The sequence below is a fragment of the Brachyhypopomus gauderio genome, chromosome 10, assembly GCF_052324685.1.
Source record: "Brachyhypopomus gauderio isolate BG-103 chromosome 10, BGAUD_0.2, whole genome shotgun sequence".
NCBI classification, from domain to species: Eukaryota; Metazoa; Chordata; class Actinopteri; order Gymnotiformes; family Hypopomidae; genus Brachyhypopomus; species Brachyhypopomus gauderio.
Genome location: NC_135220.1, coordinates 12642448 through 12662800, shown reverse-complemented (window position 1 = coordinate 12662800; position 20353 = coordinate 12642448). Strand labels below are relative to the sequence as shown.

The 20353-nt window shown below is 40.8% G+C and overlaps 1 protein-coding gene across 1 annotated transcript; it reads left to right on the top strand.

The window, feature by feature from the left end:
• The first annotated feature begins 9103 nt into the window (after positions 1-9103).
• grin3a (glutamate receptor, ionotropic, N-methyl-D-aspartate 3A) lies at positions 9104-19642 on the top strand. The gene is made up of 9 exons (XM_077018308.1): positions 9104-10388; positions 13131-13732; positions 15027-16077; positions 16216-16361; positions 17184-17299; positions 17563-17714; positions 17842-18006; positions 18166-18236; positions 18795-19642. Exons 1-9 carry the CDS (start codon positions 9669-9671, stop codon positions 19129-19131), a joined length of 3360 nt encoding a protein of 1119 aa, XP_076874423.1. The 5' UTR covers positions 9104-9668; the 3' UTR covers positions 19132-19642.
• The last annotated feature ends 711 nt before the right edge of the window (positions 19643-20353 follow it).

The following is a 20353-nucleotide window of genomic DNA, read 5'->3' as shown; positions in this document are numbered from 1 at the left end:
TAAATACTATACATACTAAATGCAAACCAAACTGGAAAAAGATGTCCTGGCATTACAATAATTGTTAAACATGGGGTACACAGAGTAGGTGGCTAGCTGAGTAAACAAAATTTCTAAATATATACAGATGTCCTTATTTAAGATGTTTCTGAAGATTTATACAAAATTATTATTTAGCATTGCCATTGCAATGCCAAATGGAAAACCTGTGCTCAAAATACACTCTCTCCTTTCAGCCCATTCATGGAAGTACACTGAAGTAAAACACTCTCTGAAATGGCCTAGCAGAGCACTCTATTATATTGGCAGTGTCTTGGCTTGTGAACTTTATGGCAGGGGGAGTTTTAAGGGAGTGGGGCTAACAAGTGTAATTACTCAGCTAGGAAATCTGCTTCTTTGACGTGTAACTTCACACACACTGCCACAGTACTTAAGGATTCACTCCTCACGACAACTGTTATTGTGTATTAGGGATTCACCTTTTCATCATTTAAGAAAACAACAAATTTGAATTGATTGTTGTTAAAAAAAAAATCTCCAGTTTCTCCAGTATTTTCTCCAAGCGACACGTTTGACAGAAGAACCCGAGGAGCAGACAACAGCTGCAGAACCCGTGGCATCCACACTGTGGAGTGATGCAGTGTCAGAAGAGCAATGCACAAAACAGCACATGTGCGCATGAGCCCAATGTTCTTCTCCGATCTCTATGTGACCATGCTACGATGAAACAGAAAAGCAAAGCCATTAGCGTTGGCAGCTGCTAATGCTAATGACGCAGTGTTCCTCTTTGTGTCTTTCTCTCAGATCAGTCTGAAAACAGGCGGCTGACATGTTGGCTAGTGGCACTGCAGGAACAGATGCTTCCACCCAGGGCAACCAAATCCAGTTGTGGAGGGCCTTGACGCTGCAGAGTTCAGTGCCTGCTGTGGTGTAGCCCACCTCACCGGGCCCGTCTGCTCATTATGAAGCATCTCATCAGTCGAATCAGGCACGATTCAGCCAAGAAAAATATTAAACCAAGCTGGGACTGCTTATTGTTTGACGGGAGTGCTCTAATGCTCCAGAAACTAAAACACGTGCTGTCCTCTTTAGCATAAACTATGGATTTTGTGACATTTAAATTGATTAGGTGGTTCTTTTTAGTTTCCTTCTGTCAGCAGATTCATGTTGATGTACAAATACTTAAAGGCCCACGAGCGTGCTTTCTTTCCGTCGCGAGCCCGATTGCAACATGTTGCAGACGCAGATCAAGACGCAAGTGAATGTAACAGAGAGCTGATTTAATGAAGAGTCCAAAAACAGAACAAAAGGTTGAGAGAGCCCGAAGCAAAAACAGGGAGAAGGAGCGTCGTTAATAGCAGCGTGTTCAGCAGACAGCTGTGGGGCTCCAACACAAAAGGCTGGAGAGGAAGACCTGCAGGAGTTCAGCAGCAGCTAGTGAAACGATGGAGAGGTTCAGGTGATTATTAATGAACTGGTGGTTGTGAACGGGCTGCTGGTTGTGAAGTGCGATTGGTGGTGACTTGGATGACTGATGCCAGGACTGTGACACTGTTCCATTTCATTACATAAACACGTGTCTGCCACCTGTAACTGAAATGTCCGATGGTTTAAGCATGTGTCACTGTTTGTGCGTGGGTGTCAGGGGGCGTTCCTGACGGATGGGGAGCATGCATGCGTGAACCAGTGAAACCAGCAGACCTCAGCCTTGTTTTCTATATTAACGCTCTGTATAATCTATCATATCTTGCATTGCTTCACTAATCTGTTGGAATAAGTGAAGTCCGGAATGCCAACCAGGCCAGGACTGATGTAGAATGGGGAACAATCGTGCCTGATTAGCATTTATATTCTCTGTTATGATTTGGAATGTCATCTGCATTTGAGAGTGGCATAAATCTATTGACGTGAGACTGCAAGAAAATTCAATTTGCAAATACAGTGTTCCAGCAAGAAGTGGGGTCCAAGAATAAGAAGAAAACATGTCTTTGCTCTCCTGAGAATAATTTTAATGATGACTTTGACTAACTGTTCTCCTTGAAAAATAACATTATCCATCAAATATTCACTCAAACTCAGTTCTGTAAAGTTTTTTTAAAGCTTAGGACATATATCACTAGATAACTTTGCTTGAACAGTCCAGATCATTTAAGAAGTTCACGCCTGATAAAGGAGGACTGGCTATTGAAAAACAGGGCAGGGAGTTGTGAAACTGGGCTCTGGGCATGTCAAGTTCATCTTAATGGTGTTTGGTTGATTTCTAAAAGGAATCTTTGCTGAATATTTCAGGTGTAGCATCAGCAAAAGGTGTGCGCCAGCACTGCAAAACCCTAAGATTCCCACCGGAACAGGGACTTAAAAATGTTGTAACCATCATGTTTTTCACACATTCTTATCTTAGAAAACTAATGCATAGGTAAGCAAAACTGTCCAACAACATTAGTGATTTCTAGTCCTTGAATTATGCATTCAGATCATATAAAACCAAGACACTGTGTTTCTCCACCATCTCTTAAGACACACATGGCGATATTATACCGCACTTAGACCTTATACTTCTGAGAAATTAGCATGCGCAAATTGACAGACACATCTGTTGTGTTGAGTCTAGCAAGAGGGCTTTGCGTGACATGTGTGACACATCTGTGTTGTTTGGAGACTATAAGTCTCTTTGACTCCTCTGTGTCTGCTGTTTGGTTATGCAGAGACTGCCTCTATCCTCCCAAGACTCTGAGTTCTTGTTACCCTTTCCAAAATGACAGAAAAGCTGTCAAAGAACAAGGGAGCCTTGTTGTCCACCTTTGGGATTCATCTTTGAAGAGGGGAAAAATGGCCTGACAAGTCTAAGGAAAATAAGCAAGGGTTTAAGGAAAAAAGAAACGCACGCAATGCACCAATGATTACCATTCTAATTGCACATTTTGACTTAATTAAACATCTTTATACAACACTCAATAATGTAGTTATTATTATTATTATTATTAATAATAATAATAATAATAATAATAATAAAGTAAGCTGCTTTTAGAAGGTACGCTAACAATGAAACCATTTTGTATCATAATTAGGGGTCAATATGGGTTTAACAGGAACAGCAATAGGTTTGGGCCCAGTTGTCAAAATCCTTTGAATGCTATAAACAAGGTTCTATCAATCTAACAATTACACACTGACAGCCATCTGTTATCTATTCTGACAAGTGTATTTTGATTTACAGCACATCATTCAAATATGACCCTCAGCTATCTGCTAGTTCAGATTTAATATAAGGATACTTACGTTTTCATGTTAAGGATCAGATGTCATGGCATAGGAAGGAGGGAATTCATAAATAAAGTAGTTTTAATTAAAAAGCCGCCTTACAAGAAGAATTATTCAAGTCTAATATCTATGAGGAATTTGAAGAAAGTAATATAATTCATTTGCCCTTAAAACAGACATAATAAATGTTAAAGTAAGATCATGTCGGCAGTTCATATCTTTCTGGGTGTTAATCAGCTCTCATCCAAACTAATGCCAGTCCTTTCTCCATGGGCTCATATTTGTGGGCTCATATTAGTAAACATACATTACCTTATAACCATTGTCGTACTGTGTGCCAGGATCATAAACAAAAAAATCAATTTGCTTGGCTAAAAAAAGGATAAATACATTAGTTGCAATACAGTTTTTAACTACACAATTAATGGAATTCAATCCACTATCCAAGTTTTTACTGGTCAGCTTCTGACCACAGGACCGCTGCCAACCAGATATTCTTTGCTTGGATCTCAGCACAGGACTAACCCAATTAACTGATGTAGTTGTGGAGTGCTGGTAGGTGCAGCCAACACTGGTCATGTGATCAGGAACAGTGCACTTATTAAGGACTTTAGTCAAAGACCAATTTATTTATAAGGTCCTTTTTCAACACATTGTCACATAGCAGCTTTACAAATGTCTGAGTCCAAATTATTAATGAGCAAGTAGTAGTGACAGTAGGCGAGGATAACAGACCAAACTACACATTATATCATGTAAAGTTCATGTATCCAGTTCAGTGTAAGTATAGGTCAGTGTAAGTCTCAGCTTCTCTTGTGTGTGGAATGGGTGGAGGAATATGGCTCATCAGTTAAGCTGTTGAAATTACATTTTCACCTCAGAGTCTTCATTACTCAAGAACAGGTCTATTCCACTGTGGGTGTCATCTCAGCAGTAACATGCAGATAAAACAAAAAAAGATGTGATTCGATATGAAAAAGAATGAGGAGTTCTTGAATAGTGAACAGTGTGAAAACAATAGACGTGCCAGTGATCTGCATGCCAGCAGGCCTGTCTGTAAGAGCAGAACTAAAAGGAGAGTTTAGCGGGTCACAACCGTCCTAGGGGTCGCCAAGACACACCCATACCGTCATCACAAACCCAAGTGAATACTTACTAGATGATAGCATCATCACGTCCGAAAACCAGATAACCCTGACACTGGGCGACCCCCAGAAAAAGAAGTACCGGTAATTCTGTGACCTAGATTTAAATATTTGGGAGTGTGTCTGAGTCCTGAGTCATAGGTTATTCTACAACTGGGGGGCTTTATAGAAGAAGGTCCTTCCCCTGATTGTCATCTTGCTAATTAAATGAAATGTGCCATACTTTGTCAATTGTGATTTTTCACCGCAATCGAAATTTGTCCTCCGCTTGTTACCCATCTGTGCAGTTAGAACACACACACACACTAGTGATTACTAGGGGGCTGTGGATCACATGTGCCCAGAGCGGTGGGCAGCCCTAGCCTGGCGCCCGGGGAGCAGTTGGGGTTAGGTGCCTTTCTCAAGGACACCTCAGTCATGGCCTTAGGTCTGGGAACCGAACCCACAACCCTCCGGTCACAAGGCCAGTTCCCTACCACCGGGCCATGACTGCCCCGTTAATTCTAGGAACTAAGAGAAACCCTGCATTTTGATTCACTGAAAAAAGATGCTCGTAACATTGCATGTGTTTGTCAAATAAGAGATCTGAGTTAATAAAAACACCAACGTTTTTACATATGTCTTGGGTGTAACCTTGACATTAACATGGAGATTTTTGCCTATATTTGTCTCTTCCTATAACCTTGGTTCCAAACAATAGCCTCTCTGTCTTTCAGAAGAAGAATGGGAATTCAGAAGAAGTTAAATTGCCATCAAGTTTAAATTTTTCTTTACACAATCCTTTCTCTTTTACATGTATGTGCATGTCATCCCTTTCCCATTATCAATAATTGTGCCTCACAGTAACATAATGAAAATAATAAAGCACCTAGTATTGACCCTTGTAGGACACCATATTTTACTTTTGTAAGCTCAGAGCATTCACTATTTTCACTATGATCAGAGCATTCATTACTAACAGGATAAATTGTGTTGCCTCAAATAGGCTTGAAACCAGGAGTTTGACTGTCTAGTGAATGTTCCCAGCCTATCCAGTAAAATGATGTGGTCTGTGGTAACAGCAAAAAGGGCTAATAGTGCCAGAAAAGAGATGCATCCTTTATCAGAGTATTATAAAGATTAATAACTAAATAATTTAAATAATTAAAATTATAAAAGATTAATAACTACATCAGTCAGCGTAATTTCAGTGCTGTGATGAGGTGTAAATACAGAATGAAACGATTAATGCATAATTACACTGCAAATAGGTGAATAAATGAATTTCTACTTCTTTAGAAATAAAGGCCCAGTTTGAAATTGGCTTAAAAATTTAAAAACTTGGGTATTAGGACAAGTTGTTTTAATTAAAGGTTTAATTTAACTGCAAAAGTTTGGAGTATAACCCAGGCTAAGAGAAGAGGTAATTATAGTACATGTGCTAATGGTCAAGTATTTATTTACGAAGTGAATAAGAAGAGAATCAAATGTGCATGAGGAGGATTTTGAAGAAGTGATCAGTAAAACTGGATTCCCAAGGCACATTGGGGAAAATAATTTATCTGTTATAACCAAGCAGCTGTCAGAATGCATTTGCAGATAAATCAAATCTGAAAGAGAACAATAAATGTTTCCTAATATCTTCAGTCTTGTCATAAAAATGATACATTTATTACTGCTCCATTCCAGCAGGATAAGAGATTACAGTTTGGTTGCTCATGATGAGCTTGCTGATGTAGCAATGAGGGAATGCTTTGATTAATTTAGGTTACATTTCCAGAAAGCTTTAAATATCTCCAATTTAGTATTTTTAGTGTTTGGTCGCTGTACCAGGGTGCAAGCCTCTTCTCCCTAGATGACCCAATCTTGTCTAAGGTTATATGGATGGAGTTCTCAACATACTGGGTTCTGAGTCCTCTTGGATCTGCAATAAATCAACCCCCTTTGTTAAATCTGGTAGAGTATCAATGAATGCAGTTATAGCATCAGATGTAATATTTTGTTTAATTTGAAGGCAGGTAGCAGATGAATATAACACTTTCATCACACTTCATAAGTTATAGGAAAATGGTGTTATATTTTCTAATTTTGAGGAATGATTACTAGTTTATCTATGTCAATTTCAAAACAAAAGATTAGGGTTAATGTATGGTTACAATTCATCCAGAGGCCCACCACATTCTGACTGATATCCACAGAATCAGGAATGATTGAAAGTTCATGTAAAGAAAATCTTGTGGACTTTTAAATTTAATTTTAAACTTTGTTAACACACACTGTGCTTTGTAATAATGGGTCTCAGACCTCAGACTCCAAACAGACACGTACAAGATTTGGTATGATGTCTGTGAACATGAGTGAAATATACCATAATGACCTAATAAACAGCAATCAGAATTAAAGTGTGTTTGAGTATCTCCTTGAATGATGCATTTCCCACCACTGACAATGACAGGAACAGAATTAGTCCAAATAGAAAAAAGGCTGATTTATTCAAGGCTGCATCCAAGTGCAGACTTTAGGCTAACAGTCCATGGTTGTACGACAAACACATACCTATTAATGTCTTTCACCGAATTTGAATGAATCAGTACAGTACATTATATATTTTAATGTTGACGAATCTGAGAGTGTCAGTCATAATTCATCTCCACATATGAGAGATGCTATAGGCATTTGCACTGTAAAAGTCAATAACAAAAGCTGAACTACAAAAACACTTTAAAGATGAGGAAAGATTCAACTGTGAGTGAGCAACAGAAGCTCATCTTCTACATGAATGCATCACGCTGTTACTTCTGCTAAATTATTTTGCAAATGGGATGAAATAATGTGCATAAACTTGTTGATTTTTGAAGTGTAATTACTTGCATCATCACCAGTCACTGAAAATTGCACTTTGCAAAAATGGCTAATCTATCAAATAGCACCAAATAAGCTTATGTTAATACAGAAACTATTTTGAATGACAGACAGGGCCTGGATGAATCACTGGTGTCCCCGTTACCCATGCAGCAACACGGAATCATCATGACTGACGGTATTGATAGGCTGCTTCCTTGTGGCCAATCTAAAAATCACAGTGGGGTAGAAGGCACAGAACTGCATGACCAAGGGACTCAAACGGCCCTAAATAATACATACACAAGTGACGTGAGCAGGCTCCTGTCTCCATAGTGAACTGTGCCCAGAACAGTACGCTATGCACTACTGCTCCATAACAAACGCAGGTGGAGAAGCTTCCAGGGTACCACAGTGAGCACACTGAGAGGTTTCTCCCACTCTCTCTTGACGTGTCCATACTGTTTTAACATTAATGGTGCTCCTTCTAAAGTTTTCATACAAAGCTCAGTGCTCTATGAGTTACTTTGCTGATTCTGGAAAACGGTTCAAGGCTAGGAAAGCAAGGTGAATCACTGAGAGCTAAAACCATTCTAGGGCCAGACAGGCCTGTTGTTATAGGAATATCCTGAAATACAACCTCTCTTCTTATCTCTCTAGCAAGTGAGGTAGTAAAATATGAAGAAAACAACATATTCCCACTGGATTCATAAAACACAAATGCCAGTTTCAAACTTGGCACTTTGTCCGTACACTTAAACTTAGTCACCACCGTCACTGTGTGCTAGGAAGGTGCTTTGCATTTAGATTAGTGACATGGAACCCAAATGTGCTGATAAAGTGTTATGGAGCACACCTTCCACACAGCAGATCAGTCTGGCTAGTACTGAATAACTCTTACATATTCTATTTTGATCACATCATTAAGGATGTATTTTTGTGCATGGATTAAAATTAGTTTGAACTACTGTTTTAATATTATAAATGTCACAGAGTAACTATTAATTATCAAAATTTGTCATCATCATGGCTGTTGTCATTCAGTAACACCTTACTGAAACTACTATGCTGCTTATCTGTGTCATATTTTGAGATGCTGGGATTGTACCCCCCCCCCCCCCCCCCCTCCCAATCACCCCGACTAGCAAGATTAGCAGTAAAGATAATGGGTGTCATTTCTTCATGTCCTTATTCCCTTCACCACCAAAAGTAACTACCATAACAGCCAAAACCAAACACAGCAAGAAGCAGAGTGAGACCGTAGGAGTCTCTTATGTGTAATGAGACCTTAAGAGTAATTGCAAGGGGACTGTCAATGGAGACCACGAGGTCAATAATGGGAACTCCATCACTGCACTAACGAAGAACGCCACCTTGGGGCTAATTCGGTGTGCACTAATGACGTATTGTGTGTGGCTATGCTCTTATGGCTGTACTCGTGTTATTTCAACCATATCTCACATTGTAAATAGATTTATTCAAAGAAAATCACCACACATGCATTGCCTATCTTGCCTGTATAAAAAAATACAAAATGAAGTATTGCTCGTAGCATTTTCACATTTTTTTACGTTATCATTGCTATCATTATTATTATTATCATTTATTTATTTATTATTAGAATTTGCATTATTAGTAGCAGTAGTATTACAGCTTTAAATTGAATAGAATGTTTCTCTTTTTTTTCTGTTTTTGAAGAAATCCTCACTCTGACATAAATGCTTTGCTACGTGTAGCTTTAATATGATGTAATGCCCAAGCTGGACCCTATAGAGAAAGAAGTTAATTGATCGCGTTGCGCGGCATCTATGGGGTTAAACGCCTCGGCCAGTCGTGCCAAACATTTGCACCGTTCAGGTGTCACTGTGGGAGTTCTGCTAAAGAAACAGCCTGCCTGTTTTGCTTGGGGATTTAAAAAAGTCTCTGGATTACTATTTACCAGCTTTTATTTTATTTTTCCGTCCTTCGTGCGTAAATGTCCTACGTCGTCGTTTTTAATTATGGAATATATAGCGGAAATTTTGATTTGCAAGCAACGAAAGAATTAAACAAAGAATGGATACGTGTGCTTGTAGTTTTGTACATCTCCGTGCATGTTTATGAATTGATTTGCGGATGATTTTCGTGTCTGTTACAACATTCTTTCACTGCCTGCTTTTCATCCGTTTCGAGAACGCGCAAACTTAATTCGGAGATTTTTTTTAACCTTCTCGACCTTTAATTTTAATCTTCTGAGATGAAAAACGACTGTTTTGAAACACGTTTCGCTTGTGTACTGCTTGCGGACACTCAGGAGCCTGTTGGATGCCAGGAGTTCAACTTTGCTGTGCCTAGGATCTTAACCGAGGAGCGACCCAACTGGCGCTGTGCAGGGAACAGGGGGCGAGTAGGTGGTCGCGCGGTCCGTGGTTTCCCGAGCAGATCAGAAGGTTCGGCTGAGTAATGACGGGCTCCAGCGTTTGGGCCACGTTTAGCAGGTTGGTGCTGATGCCCATCCTCGCGCCAGGCGCCTTGGTCTTCGTTCTAGCTCCTGTCTCCCTTGCGCATCCTCAGCCATGTCAGGTTTTGAGAAGGATAGGACACACGGTGAGGGTCGGGGCCCTGGACCTCCACCCTCGGGCAGTCAGGCACAATCCCTCCAGGAGAAAAGGTTTCGACTGGGACTGGGACACAGACCGAGAAACGGGCGACGACGGGCTGGAATTAATCACCAAAAGTGTGCAGGAGCATGGCATGAGTGGCATTAAGACCAGGGGCTCAGTGAATAACCAACAGAAAGGGGTCAAAGGTAAAAACATGTTCAAACAAGTGGAAACGGAGAGAATGTTTATACCAAGAGACTCTGTATTGCTTGCTACGGAGACCCTGAACCGTCTGCCAGGTCTTTTACCTTACAACCTGTCGCTGGAGATAGTAATGGCTGTTGAAGCAGGACTGGGGGAGTTACCAGCTTTCTCCTTCTCCTCCTCCTCTCCACCTGTGTGTGCCGACCCAGCGACGTTCCTTCAAAGTGTCTGCCACACTGTGATTGTTCAAGGAGTTTCCGCTATACTGGCATTCCCTCAAAACAGGGACGAATTAGTAAAGTTGGAATTTATATCGTCTTCACTTCAAATTCCAATCATTAGCGTCGTTCAGAAAGAGTTCAAACGACAAAGTCAGGTATGCGTCTTTTTTCTTCATATTTCATTGCGTGTGTCGTTCAATTGTGAGAGGTTTTTTTTACTGTATTTTAAGCACCTTGGAGAGTTCCATTATGACTGTTCTGGTAACTGTTTAAACTGACATTTATATTTTCGCGTTTGGGCAGATGCCACAATTTGGAGAAAATAATATATTTGTCAGTATAACAATATTCTAAAAGCAAAGCGTGCCAATTATGTACGACATTAATGTGATTTTTTTGCGCTGCGTCGTCAGCTTGACACTGTGCATCAATTAATATTGCTATGCTGTTCCTATGATCAAAATTAAATTAATAAATAATGAGGAACCCCCGTTTTTACCAACACATAGCAACACATTCTGCACAGAAATGAAATTGGCACGTTGCTGTAATCTTGGTTAGATTCAAGAAGTCATGTCTTGGGTAGCCTACTCGGTGGCGGGGCATTTGGGGTTTAAATGATCAAGTGTCTTTGTTGTTGCTGCATACCTAAACTGTGTATGAGCAGTTGATGCAAGTGCACGTGCATGGATCACCATATGCCCCCCCCCCCCCCAACAATAATAATAACATTTTAAATAATACCTAATATTCACAATGATATAAGGCCGCACTATGAATCAGGATTCCCCCAAACTCTGTGTCTGTTATTTAAATATATTTGTTGCATACATTTGCAAATATATATGTATATACTTCACTAATGTAATATATTTCACTGATGTAATGTGTATTTTTCACTGATGCGTAAGATTAGTTTTTAAACAAACAGGTCCTACACATACAACGTTGTAATCTTGTTCACAAACCATATACAATTTGGGCTTTAGTAAACCAAGACCCAGTGATGTTTTGTTAAATTCCCCACAGGTCATGTTTTGACATGTCAAATCTCTTGAACTTAGCACCATCTTCTGGCTAGGCAGGTCTTTGATTGCATGTGTTGAGAAGAATGCTAGCCCAGTGTGAATTCAGTGCAGCATTTACAGGGTCGCCAAAAAGCAATTAATCTCTGTGAGTGTTGGACCAAGTTTGTTATTGATCGTTTGCATTGTGTACTGTAGATGCAATGACGGTCTCTGTTTGCAGTGGTGACTTGTGTTTGAGGCAAATGAAGAAAAGAGCAAGGTTTCTAGAATAACACCCACTTTAAGATTCATGCTGAACGCATTCTGTCTTGTCTCCTTAAGATCCTCTTAGTCCCGAATTTATTTGCCTTGTAGCAAAAGATTGATCATACACAGATGGGCACTGTGAGGATAAAATAACATTAAAACTGATTAAATCTGGGATCTCGAAGGGGTTTTAGAAGCAGTTAGATCATCAAAATCCATTAACCTAAAAATCTAAAAGCCTCTGCAAAAGATCCAGCCTAGTGCAGCTGGGCCTGGTGAAGTACTGAGACACAGAGGAGCAGAGAACAGGACACTCGTCCTATCACAACATGGCATTCAACACAAACCTAACATGAAAGTTAAAAGCAATTTCTCATTTTCAACCATAAAATGTTAAACACATGGACGGCAGCTAAAGGAAAGGGAAGAAAGCACATGGAGGATATCTGAAATTAACAACATTTTGCAACATTTTACAACATTTTACATACAAAACAATTAAAATCTGCAGTAAATTGTGAGACTTTTGCAGTATTCTTTTGTTAAGCAATATGAAATCCATAGAAATGAATTGGTTTTTTAAATGAGCAGGCAATTTTTTGTCCAGCTGTTCATAAGTGGTTTTAGTGGAAGGGATTACTATATGTCAAACACTCGATCCAAATTTGCCTTCAAAATTGTAGTGCATGTCAAACATGTCCTTTGCCCCAGAATTGAGTGGTGGTCATGGTGATAAATCATTTAGGCAGACACGCCCACAGGTGATGTCGATTCAGGATGGTTTAGCCATGTCAGTGGGGAAGGCTTCATGATTACCTATAAATATTCCTTTAATCTAGCAGTCTTTATGAAAAGCTTCTTTTTCTTAATAGGGTGGTATGAGTTTGTTACCAGTTGTTTGAAGTACTGATGTTTAACAGATGGCTTTCGTGAAGTCAGGCTAATGTTAATTTATTTGCTCCTTGACACATTTGTGTGTTTTGGATGTGTGAAACACCTGTAATGAGAAGAAATCTTTATGGCCTAAACGTGAGTGGAAGGATACTTAAGTGTTGCATCCCTTTGAATTTTTGAATGCACATCATTACAGTACAATGAGGAAAAGTAAATATTTTCCTATGGATCTGTATTAGTCACTAAACTTAAATATGGTAAACTATTTTCTCACTATTTACTATTTTTTTAATAAATGCATCAAGTAACCTCATACAATAATAAAATATAACGATGTACTTTCAATGATAATAAAAAAATAATAAAAATAAATATCATATCGTTTTATTGACCGTTTTCATGGTTCTAAGCATACATAAATATGAAATAGTAAAACAAGTGTGTGAGGGATCATTCAGTTCAACGTACAACCAAAGTGTTGCCCGTGTTGATCATACATTGTGGTGTGACACAAACACATTCACATCCCTTGAAAAGAAAAAGTGTAAAAATGTGAAATGTAAAGGTTTCACTCAATGAGAGGAACTAGCAAAAATGCACATACAAATAAGCATATTGAAATGGGTTGCATACCACTGGAGATGAACTGTTATGTCTTGCCATTTAGGGCCAAGTCAAAGCTTCACGTATTGTCCTGTAATGATATTTCCTTTCATCCTCCCCCAACAGAACCCCCTCCATTTCCAGATGGCCATGAAGAATCCAGCAGCTCCTCAGGCAGATCTAGTCTTCTCCCTATTGTCCATTAATAACTGGTATGATGTCAGCCTCCTTACGTGCCAAGAGGTGAACGTTTCCAGGTTCATCGTCCTGCTCCGAAACAGCTCTAAATTTCACCTGGGAACAGTTGTCAACATTTCTACCAACAGCAGCAACAGAAGTGACTTGCAGGCATCCCTGCTGGTTCACCTTGAGTCCATCAAGGATTCTGCATCCACCATAGTGACCTTTGGATGTGACATCCGGGACATCAGAAGGATCTTCACGACTGTGGCAAAGCTCGGGTTGATGCTGCCAGATTACCACTGGATTTTAGGTGACTCTCAAATTGTAGAGGAGTTAAGAACAGAGGGGCTACCGCTGGGTCTCCTGGCTCATGGGCGAATGGGGCAGCCTTCACTGGACCACTACGTCCAGGACACTTTGGAGTTTGTAACGAGGGCCGTAGCGTCGGCTGCCTTAGTATCTCCTGAGCTTGCCCTCATTCCTGGCATCACCAACTGCATGACAATTGAAGTAAAAAATCTCACCTCAGGAAAATATCTCTCGAGGTAGGTTTCTTTTACATGACCTTATGCTTGCATCCGATGTCTTCGTTTCAAGCTACATTTGATGTATAGTTTGATTTTGACAAATCATGTCTGTGCTTTTGCCTTAAAATGTACACATTTGCAGTGTACCACTTGCCTGTATGAACTGGCATACATTTAAAATTTGATCTCTGCTGCAGAAATGGATTATTTTTGGAGTGTGAGTGTGAGATCTGTGTTTTGAAGCAGTTTAGGGTTTAATGCCATATATATTTCTTAGAAAGTATTATTAGGCTACAGGTCAGATCCACAAATATCTGCTTCTTGATTGTGAATATTTTTATATAGTAATAACTTTCTGCACATACTTATTATGAAATGTATTCAACTATCACACATTCCAGATTTTGTAATGAAAAATTGTATTGTGTTGGAATTAAGTAAAAACTGTAGTCTGACTTCACAGTTTGATGATGCAACATCAAACTATTGTGAACTGCCCTGAGGCGATGCCCAAGGCCTGCTTCTCTGCCATCACACATGACCTGCCAACAAATAAGATGGCCAACATTGGCCTGTCACGAATAAATGAAAGCTAACTATCTATCTGACATAAGGGCACCTCTGAAAAACTACCAAGAAACAAAGACAATTGGCCCCAATACCTCATTTGAGAAGTAGAATTCAATTTCCCACAGTTTATAATGATAAAATCTGTAGATTTTCTTTTCTACAACATGGCAGTGTTATATGTGTTTCTATGTGAGATATATCATTCCTAAGGTAAAGTAGAACATTGATCTGTAATACCAAACGTGTGAGTGACATTAGAGATGTAATGTTCCCTACAATCTCTGAATTACAGGTCACAGCTGAATAGATGTCCACACATCCTTAAAAGATGACATTCTACATCCAAAGGGAAAAAAACCAGTGGTCAAGGTCACATTTCACCCTTTCTTTATAGTCCTAAATGAGAAAAACATCAACAAGCCAGTAGATAGAAAGCATGTTCACAGTGAGTAGAGAGAAATCAGATGGGCAGGAAAAACACATGGAGTGCTAGACACTGTGTAGGTAGCTGACACACTCCACATCAACATCACCTTTTCCAACTGTGCCGCGTTAGGTACCAGTCTGGATTTCTTGTCCAGCTGCCACTGGCCTTCGTTCTGGGTACTCGTTGCAGATTTAACAAGTGTTCCCTCCAACTCTGCTGTAGTTGAAAATGTAAAAGCTTCAACACTGCAGAAAGTTTAAAGAAAGAAAAGACTATTTCAAAACGGGACCTGCCTTGTGTTTTTGTGTGTTTCAGGTTCATGGCCAACACGTCATTTGACGGGGTAAGTGGCTACGTTCATGTTCAAGAAGAATCTGTCATTACCTCCGAGAGCCATCACTTCATCTGGAACCTACAGCACGATCCAATTGGGAACCCCATGTGGACGCGTCTGGGCAGCTGGAAGCAGGGGAGGGTGGTGATGGATTATGGGTCCTGGCCCAACAAGAGGCAGTCTTACCCCGGGGGTGACTGGAGGCACTCCACACGGCTGCACTTGCGGGTGGTCACCCTCGTTGAGCACCCTTTTGTGTTCACGCGGGAGGTGGACGAGGACGGGCTGTGCCCCGCTGGGCAGCTTTGCCTCGACCCGCTGACGAACAACACGGCCCTCCTGGAAAGTCTCTTCCAGGGTCTGCAGGGGGGCAACGACACTGTGCCCATGGAGGTGAAGAAGTGCTGCTACGGCTATTGCATCGACCTGCTGGAGAAGCTGGCCGAGGACATGGGCTTCGACTTCGACCTGTACATCGTCGGGGACGGCAAGTACGGCGCCGTCAAAAACGGGCGCTGGACGGGACTGGTGGGCGACCTCATGAGCGGGGCGGCGCACCTTGCCGTAACATCCTTCAGCATCAACTCGGCCCGCAGTCAGGTGATCGACTTCACCAGCCCCTTCTTCTCCACCAGCCTGGGCATCCTGGTCAGGACGAGGGACACGGCCGCGCCCATCGGAGCCTTCATGTGGCCCCTACACTGGAGCATGTGGCTGGGGATATTTGTGTCTCTGCATGTGACGGCAGTCTTCCTCACCCTGTACGAGTGGAAGAGTCCGTTCGGCATGACCCCGAAGGGCAGGAACAGGGAGCGAGTCTTTTCCTTCTCCTCGGCGCTTAACGTGTGCTACGCCATCTTGTTCGGAAGGACTGCCGCCATTAAGCCGCCAAAGTGCTGGACGGGCCGGTTCCTGATGAACCTCTGGGCTATATTCTGCCTGTTTTGTCTGTCCACATACACAGCCAATCTTGCTGCAGTAATGGTTGGGGAAAAAACCTACGAACAGCTCTCAGGTATACATGATCCTAAGGTAAGGGTGCTGTTATTTTTTACATATTTATAGTAATTTCAAAATGACTCCTTATGACTCCAGGCCAGATATGATTTCAGTATTATCTGAGTTCAGAAACCACTAGTACTACTAATAGTAATGCGTCTCTTCTTTAAGCTCCATCACCCATCGCAGGGTTTCCGTTTTGGGACTGTTCGTGAAAGCAGTGCTGAGGATTATGTGAAAAAAAGCTTCCCTGAGATGCACGAATACATGAGGCGCTATAATGTTCCTGCCACGCCCGATGGAATAGACTACCTAAAGTGAGTCCTACTCGCTACCAGCAAAGGAGTGTTTTTCAAGGCCTCGGAAATAGAATTCATAGTTCTAAAGTTGTTGTCTGCCATACCATACAAATCCACTTAGTACTGTCTAAGATGTAGATACTGGGCACTAGAAAATGTAAAAAAAAAAAAAAACATTGTGCTGGAACTACGGAGCAGCTATAAAACGTGTTATTTGTCAGTCTAGCTAAAATGTGACTAGTCTAGCTATGACATCACATGCACAGAAGTGTACTGGAAAGACTTTTGGAATTACCATCTTCAAACAACTTTCTGCTTAACTGACTGCATTACCTGAAAATGTATATGTTCACCTATTTTGGGTGGGATAATTCTTAGACCATTTCATCTTTCACAAACATTTGGATTTTCAGGTCACCAAATCATACCACAAAATGTATTTTATTAATCCTTCAAAAAGCAACAGCCATCACAGAGTTCAGGATGGCTTTTATATTTTCCTAAATACAACTGTAAACTGTGGTTCCTAGATAACATTCCTTTGAAACTGCATATGACCTATTCATGCACAGCTGCTTGCTAGAAACTCAGTTTGTGACTCCTTTCTGCCATCTAAGTATACATACATTTTGTTGAACAGAGGCTTTGGAGCACATTAAAGTCAACAGTGTTGAGCATGTTGATATTACTTGTAATCAGAGTTGTGCCTCTGTGATAATGCACTTCTTTTGACAGAGTTGACAGTACATACATCGGTTATTTGAACTTTGAAATGCAGTAAATGTGCAGATCAAAAATAACATCACCTCCGTGACACGCATGCTCCTCATGAAATTCCAGGGAGGACCCTCAAAAACTCGACGCCTTTATCATGGACAAAGCCCTCTTAGACTACGAAGTGTCTATTGATGCCGACTGCAAAACTCTCACAGTGGGGAAGCCATTTGCAATCGAAGGTAGTAAATTAGCGTGGTTCTGTCTCTAATTCTATATTATTATTATTATTATGTGCTTTCCATTGAGAAATATTTTTGTGAAACTCAACTGTGCACAATTAACATATTTAATATGCCTTTAAGAGTCTGGATTGTATGAAACAAATAATATACATAATCCCTGTATATGGATATGGAATATATTATAACCATGTCACAATATTTACATATTGTAAATTACTGGAGGGTTGTTCAGTATTAACATATATGAACCACACCCACAGGCTATGGCATTGGTCTCAAACAAAACTCTCCTCTGACTTCAAATATCTCCGAGTTGGTCAGTCAGTACAAGTCCGATGGGTTCATGGACATGCTCCATGACAAGTGGTACAAAGTGGTTCCTTGTGGGAAACGGAGTTTTGCTGTCACAGAGGTAAGAGATGAATACATGTTAAAAAAAAAACAGTGACATTTCATTCTTTACAGCCATTTGTGCCACGGCTGAGACTGGAGCTGTACATTCATCGTTCATCAGAAATGCGTTTTGTGCTGATGTCCAGACTTTACAGATGGGGATCAAACACTTCTCAGGGTTGTTCGTAATGCTGTGTGTGGGAGTCGCCTTGTCTCTCCTCACCACTGTTGCCGAACACATTGTCCACCGTTGGGTTATACCCAGAATGCAGAGGCAGTCGCGGTACAAATACTGGCTTCACACCAGTCAGGTGAGTCCATTTGCTGTCATTTATAGCTATAATCAAATTGCATACCGGTGACAGATCAATAATTGAAAACCGAGTCAATTAAACATGCTGTATTACCATATTCCTGATTGGTGTCTCTCCGTGTTTTTTTCATGATGTTTAATATGACTGTCCTGTCAGAGATTACATCGAGCTCTTAACCCAGCCTTCAATGAAGAGAAGTTATCAACAATTGTGAAACCAGAGAAGAGGTGAGGGGCCCCTATTACACAGACTGTACTGATATGTACTTAGCTGCCTGCTAATTGCTGCCATAACCAATGAACTAATTGGTTTAGTCATTACACTGTAAGTATGTGTTAATGTTTATCATGGGCCTACCATTGTTTTTCTTTATTACAGCGTAAAGATTTTCCAATCATGCTTATTCATTACCTATATTATTATCAGCAGCTAATAGCATGCAATATCCCATACGGTTTGAACAGATGTTGAGTTCATTCCAAATTCAATTTCATACTCAATGTCTGAAGTATGTCCGTTTACCAATTTGGATAAATTACCTGGTCAAAATCAAATTACCGGGTGAAACTCTCAAATATTAGTTTATTTGCGTCTCAAAGGCCAAATATTGCAAGCTGTGTAAATGGATAGCTTGCAAAATAGTAACTACACTTGTTGGATTCCGTATCTTGCTGTACCAGATTTTCGTGGAGAGAGATATTTATGAAAGCTTTGACTTTGCAGACATCAGAATTTGCATCCTGACTACTGAAAAACCCTTTCATTTCTTGACTCTACAAAAAAAGGTGCAAACTTGGAAATAACCAGCAAACTCTGTGGAATGCCTCGGAGAATTCGGCCTGCGCACAGCGGTGCGTCCCTGGCCAGGAGGGGCATCAGAATGACCTGGACCGCTTCCAATGCAAAGAGCCCCCTCCCCCACAGGCAAAGAGACAGCTTCCTCTGCAGGCCACGTCCAACGGGAAAACAGACCTGCTGGGTCTGGCGTGCAGCCCCGTGGTGCAGGAGCTGTCGGACCTAGAGACCCAGATTCAGATCATCAAACAGCAGCTGCAGCTGGCCATGAAAAGAAAAAAGGAACTGGAGCAGTATCAGCAAACAAAAATGGCACCCGAGCCCTAGAGATTGTGCTAGCTCGTTTCGGGACTCCAGACATGTGTGAATTGGACTTGGACTAATTTTGTTTATTTATTTGTTTAATTTTATTTGTTTATTTTTTGCTTCCTGTGGGTGCCAGACTGGTTCAGTGTTGCTCGGCACGTTTTTATTTTTTAAGGCGGTTTTGTTTTTGACTTTTTCACCACACAATTGTTATTTTGAGTTTTTTGTGGGCCAATTGGAAGAGCGCTGATAATGGACTGGAAGTGAATGTTTGGACGCGCCAAGCATTTTCAGAGCTCTGCATTTAACTGGCACTGTGTATTTGTGCAGGACTGCTGTCATGGCAGAGTGACTGTCCATGGAGAAAGTGTTGTGTGTATCAAAGCAACAGCTGTTAGCTGTTTGTATAAGGTATCAAAGTGTGATGTATGGTAGCACCTCCTGCATATTGATATAAAACACTAAACCGTTTTATTGAAGAATGCATGACAGCTGTCTCCTGGGCTACAGAGAGTGTTTTACTGTGAACTGCTACAGGGTTCTGAGTGTATTAATTAAAAAGAAGCTTTGAAATACATTTGAAATTTGTGAAGATGGATTCTGTCATTAATTTGCCATGCAACTTGTGAGGGGGATTTCAGTCTATAAAATAATACATTTCGCAGGCAGGATTTACCTCCACGAAACACAGAGACCTCAGAGTTTCAGGGACGTCTGCACTCAAGGAGAAAGTCCTGCCCATTGAGGATCACAGCGTCCTCGCCATAGTTAATATTTCAGTGACTGTGGATTTCAAGGCAACTTCTGCATTTCCGTGGTGTAACAATCTCGCATCTAAAAGCTTGTGCACATAATCCCTTCTGGATATGTCGGCATCTAAGTGAGCTTGTCATGTTTAGGGCTCATAATGAGTCAAGCTTAAGGATGTTCAGTCCCAATAAACATGCTGTCTCCTTGAATTCAAATTCTACAGCCAGCAAAAAGATAATACTTTGACAACAGAGATTAACAGGGAACAATGAAACCAATCATATTAGCATTCAGCAGTCCTGCACAGCTCTCTTAGGATGGTTGTGTATATTTAAATGTATGTCTCAAATAGTAAAGCCCTAAAGCTAAAGCTCAGAATCATCAACACTGAAATTGAAATCAGCAGTAAACTGTTGTACGCTGAGGTTTGAGCTGGTGCCTCTGGCCTCATAGGAGAGTGGTTGCTGGTGTTCTCAGTCAAGAACAGCACACA